The sequence below is a fragment of the Camelus dromedarius genome, chromosome 3 (assembly GCF_036321535.1).
Source record: "Camelus dromedarius isolate mCamDro1 chromosome 3, mCamDro1.pat, whole genome shotgun sequence".
Classification (NCBI taxonomy): Eukaryota; Metazoa; Chordata; class Mammalia; order Artiodactyla; family Camelidae; genus Camelus; species Camelus dromedarius.
This window is the reverse complement of record NC_087438.1, coordinates 116,177,041-116,181,854: the sequence shown is the minus strand read 5'-3', so window position 1 is coordinate 116,181,854 and position 4,814 is coordinate 116,177,041. Positions and strand designations below refer to the sequence as shown.

Genomic DNA, 4,814 nt, shown 5'->3' with positions numbered 1-4,814 from the left:
TTGGAATTAATGGACAGCCGAACGTTTGATACTAATGAGAACAAATGGAATGTGAGGTCTCAGGTAAGTCTCTTTATCTTCTTCCCAAGAACATGACAATTTTCTCATATCCTTTTGCTAAATCTGAAAGAAGGAAGGGCGATCCTGGTGAGTGAAGGATGATCAGGTGGCTGGGGGAAGTTTATTGTCACACAGAGAACTGGTTGTGACTTAGACCTCATATAGATTTCTTTAGAAGTGCTCCTCTGTGCTCAGAGAACTCCCTGATTTAGTTACTTGAAGCTGACAATATCAGGAGACAGGGATTTGAGGGGTCCAACATTTGTAGAGGTGATACAGGGGCACAGAGTCTCACTGGGTTTCCTCAGACCCTGCAGCCTCCCAGGGATGCTTGAACTTTGAACTGTCTACTCATCAGGAGATGAAAAGCTACTTTGAGATGAGGTACCTCCCCAGCACCTTCCTCATCGAGCCCCCCACTTCCCTGTTCCTCAGGCTATAGATGAGAGGGTTCAGCATGGGGGTGAGGATGGTGTCAAACATAAAGAGAGCCTGGTTCGAAATCGGGGTATGGGAAGACCCAGGCCTCATGTATATCAGCGTGGCTGGGCCATAGTCAAAGGTGACCACAGTAAGGTGGGAGGAGCAGGTAGCCAAGGCCTTGTTCCTGCCCTCGGGGGAGTTCATTTGCAGGACCTGGAGGAAGATGAGGGTGTAGGAGGTCAGAATGAGGCCTATGGGGAGAAGAACCACAGCAGTGCTGGTCATTACTACCCCTTTCTCATAGGCAGAGGTGTCCTTGCAGGACGGCTTCAGGATGGCTTTGACCTCACAAAAGAAGTGGTGGAGTTCTCGGGGGCCACAGAGGGGAAAGTGCAGAGCGTAGGATGTATGGACCAAGGACGCCAGAGCCCCGCCCACCCAGGACCCCACAGACATCAGATGGGTGACCTGGCGGCTGATGATGATCGAGTACTTGAGAGGGTGACAGATGGCCACATAGCGGTCGTAAGCCATGAATGTCAAGAGGAGGCACTCAGCTATCCCCAGAGCCAAGGTGAAGAAGACCTGGGCCCCACAGCCAGTCGGGGAGATCTTTCTCCTCCCTGAGAAGAAATTGGTCACCATTTTGGGGACTATGCTAGAGATGAAGGCCAGGTCAGCGAGGGAGAGTTGGCTCAGCAGGAAATACATGGAGGTATGAAGGCGGGGATCTGCCCAGATGAGGAAGATCAGGTTGGTGTTTCCTGTGATGGCAATGGTGCAGACGAGGAGGACGATGGAAACAAGGAGCCCAGTGTGTCTCATTCCAGGGAAAAGGCCCAGGAGAATGAAGTCTGTGCTCAATGTCTCATTTCCTGTCTCCATGTTCTCTCCTTACCAGTTCCACCTGAAAGATAATGGGGGCTTTCAAAACACACATGTATATAAGACAAACGAATTAAACCAGGGTGGTAAATTTAGCAATTGATAGCATAACATGAAACCTTTTCTGGGAACTGAAAACAGAATTTTATCCAATTCATAAAGGAGTTGAAATCATAGGAGAAGAATTAATAACCAGAGCATAAAGATAACACCTACTAGACTTTTTCCCCATCAATATTCTAAACTTTTCTATATGCACTTTTTCTACTTCATCTTTAATCCTCCTCTTTTGATAATATGAAGAATTCTAATATTCATGCTTTTTCATGTTCTTGGTTTCAGTCAATGTGATTTTGCATCTCACAAGGATGCTTTAATAAAATAATTCATGATTCACGTATAACATGGGCTAGACATATCTTTTGAAGTAAAGAACTCTATTTTGGGAAACCTTAGAATCAACTTGATGCTGCATTTCCTTTGGGGCAGGGACCATTGAATGCTGACACATACACGGGCCTCAGAAACATTTGCTTGCTCAGTAGAATGGGTTTTCTAAGTCTCTTCTCATCAACTGTATTCAGAGACTCAACAAGCAGCAAAGATTAAATTTGATGTGTCCAAGAAGGATGAGAAAGAACACAACTTTTAAAGTTTTTGTCCATTCTCATTGTATTTAGAGTCAACTTAGATGGAATTTGGTTTCATCCGTATAGAGAGAAACAAGGAAATTGTGTCAAGGGTCTTACAGCTTCCACCCACTTGCCTTTTGCATTTCTAGCCAGCCTGATCCACCAGAAAAAGAACACCCAAATATCTGAGAGAGATATCTTCTGTCAGCTTTGGGAACATTTCATAAAGATAAAAAGTGTTTTACTGAGCCTCCATGAACACCAGGAGCCTCTGCCCTGAGGTTGGCAGAGTCCCTTAGCCAACTGGGGAGAGTTGCTGCCCCATCTATTTCTACTCTTACTACTTGGTTTCTTGAACCCCTCTGAGCTCTGACTTGTGGCTCTTAGACACTACTGTGCACTAGGACCACATGGACTACTTGCTAAAATGCAGATTCCAGAACCCACTCCCAGAGATTTGGATGCTTGGATCTAGCATGAGATCCTGAAATTTGCATCTCTAAGAGGAGCCCAAATGATTCTGATACTGGTGACATAGACTGGGTTTGAGAAGGCTGGTCCTGACAAAGACACGAGGCCCCTAGTAAGCAGTGATATCTAGGCATACTGTTACATTCTTCTGTTAGCCACACAGACACACACATAGACTGGCTTCCATATTTTCTCTTAACTACATAACTAACACAATTGACTGGTACCTTGGACAGCTCCAGAGCTCTGGCCCTGTAAACCACAGGCAGTAATGGAATGATTACAGTTGTTCTGTGTCACATGTCAAGTTGATTAGCTGATGCCTTACAGATCGGATAAAGAGCTGTTACACACGCTAATGAACATACACATACATCTCATGGATGCTCAGGTGATTAAAACCATTTTTCATTTTCTGTTTCGAAATTAAGAACCTATTACTCCCAATAGAGTTTGCTCCTCAGAGTCAACAAAATGAACTGAAGGCCAGCTGGATTCCTCTGCATGAAAACTTAAAAAAAATGATCAATGCCAAAATAATTTACTGCTTCAGTGAGTTATCTTAACAAACACCAGCACAGCCATACTGGTGAGTTGATATAATTTGTTGTTCCAAGATCCCAAACTACGTTCCAAAGTAGTTTCATAGGTCCATGGTATGAGTTTTACTATTTCTTCTTATGACCCTACCTAAGCCAACCACGTGTGTGTGTGTGTGTGTGTGTGTGTGTGTGTGTGTGTGTGTGTGTGTTAAAGATCACGAAAGTAGCCAAAGATGTATTAAACTGAGAAAATGTTAGCTCTTTCCCCCATGGCCCCTCTAAAACTGGGGAAGAAATAAGACAGCAAGCAACTTAGCAAGTTTCAGACTAAATTCTGCCAAACTTACAGACATTTATTGAGTAAACATGAAGACACAGGCCGGCTTACAAGAAACTCCATGGGACCTATTCTGTGAGTTCAAGGAAGCCTTGTTCTCACCACCTGTTGTAAGAAAGATTTATTCTGGGAAGGTACTAATAGTGAGAGGCAGGTTTCTGCCACCCAGAAAGCCTCTGGACAAACAGAATCCAGTTTAAGGCTTGATATGACCTGGCTGGTGAGGTTAGCCTCGATCCTCATAACTCAAAGTAAAAGAGGCATGTGCCCAAGCCTAATGTATGACTGGAAGATACATCTGAAACAATTTTTTGTTAATCCACATATTAGGGTTATATTGAATTTTACTTGTAGCAACCCATTTCTACTATTCATCCTGTTAAAACAGCAAAATGTTATTCTCATCAGAAAAAATCTTATCCTGCCACTCTTTATTCTAATTAGTAATTGTCCATTTCTTCTTCAGCAAAATGTTTAAGAGCCTCTGGTCTAGAACCTAAGATCTCATCTGTTTCAATATTCTATGATTATAAGATAATTGAGTACCAAAGCTAATTGATTAAATACTTTCACATTCTAGCCGGTAATCTTCTTGATTTTTCTCTTTCTTTTAATTTTACCAACATTTTGGTATTCTGAACCCACATTTTGTTCTTTTCTTCAAAAAATCAGCCATATGAGCTAGTTGATAGAGTAAATTAAGCCTAACATGTCATATCCTAATTCTGTTCCCTGGAGCAGACTCTTCAAGGAAAATTTATCTTTTTCTTTTTGGATTCTGATCTGGATTGAATGGTCAATAAGGGACAGAAGTCCCAGTGTTATTTCTCAGTGACCCATGTGGATGAGGCATGAATATCCTTGGAATACTGGCTATCTAGGTCAAACATGACACTTCTGGGAACCGGCAAAGTCATAGTGCATGGTGGATTTTCCCTGGGAGGCCAGGAAAGAAGTGGGACTTCAGAAATATGTCCAGCTAAAGTTTTTTGTTGCTAATTCACTTTATTGGCCTAAGAAAGTAGGTCCCAACTCATTCAGTGGGCGACAGTGTTTCCACTCCTTTTAGCTGTACAGTGTAGTTGGCATGTCAGGAAGGAGATGCTTTAGCTTAAGGAGTGGTTGATACAGACCCACCTGGGAGAGCAGTTGTCAGGTGAGCTCCAGTCATTGAAACACTTACTTTTGCACTGAAGCTGATAGTTCACAAACGTTATCTGGTTGGATCACCCACAACAACCCCTGAGATGGAAACAACAGCTGTTTCCTTCTGACATTATAGATTGAGGAATTTATACTCCGAGAAATTAAGTGAGCTGTTGGTCAAAAAAGCAGATACTGGAAGACCTAAACAAGCAGTTCTCCAGTGAAGATGTACAAATGGCCAATAGGCACATGAAAAAATGCTCAGTATTGCTAATTATCAGAGAAATGTAAATCAAAAGTACAATGAGGTTATCACCT

General features: G+C 42.7%; 1 protein-coding gene across 1 annotated transcript; it reads right to left on the bottom strand.

The window, feature by feature from the left end:
• Positions 1–429: 429 nt before the first annotated feature.
• Positions 430–1,368, bottom strand: LOC105094153 (olfactory receptor 2AJ1). Its single transcript, XM_010986114.3, has one exon. It carries the CDS (start codon positions 1,366–1,368, stop codon positions 430–432), a length of 939 nt encoding a protein of 312 aa, XP_010984416.3.
• Positions 1,369–4,814: the final 3,446 nt, after the last annotated feature.

Bases quoted from the DNA above. Each gene is read 5' to 3' on its own strand.
- LOC105094153 (XM_010986114.3), bottom strand. From the start codon at position 1,368: ATGGAGACAGGAAATGAGACATTGAGCACAGACTTCATTCTCCTGGGC.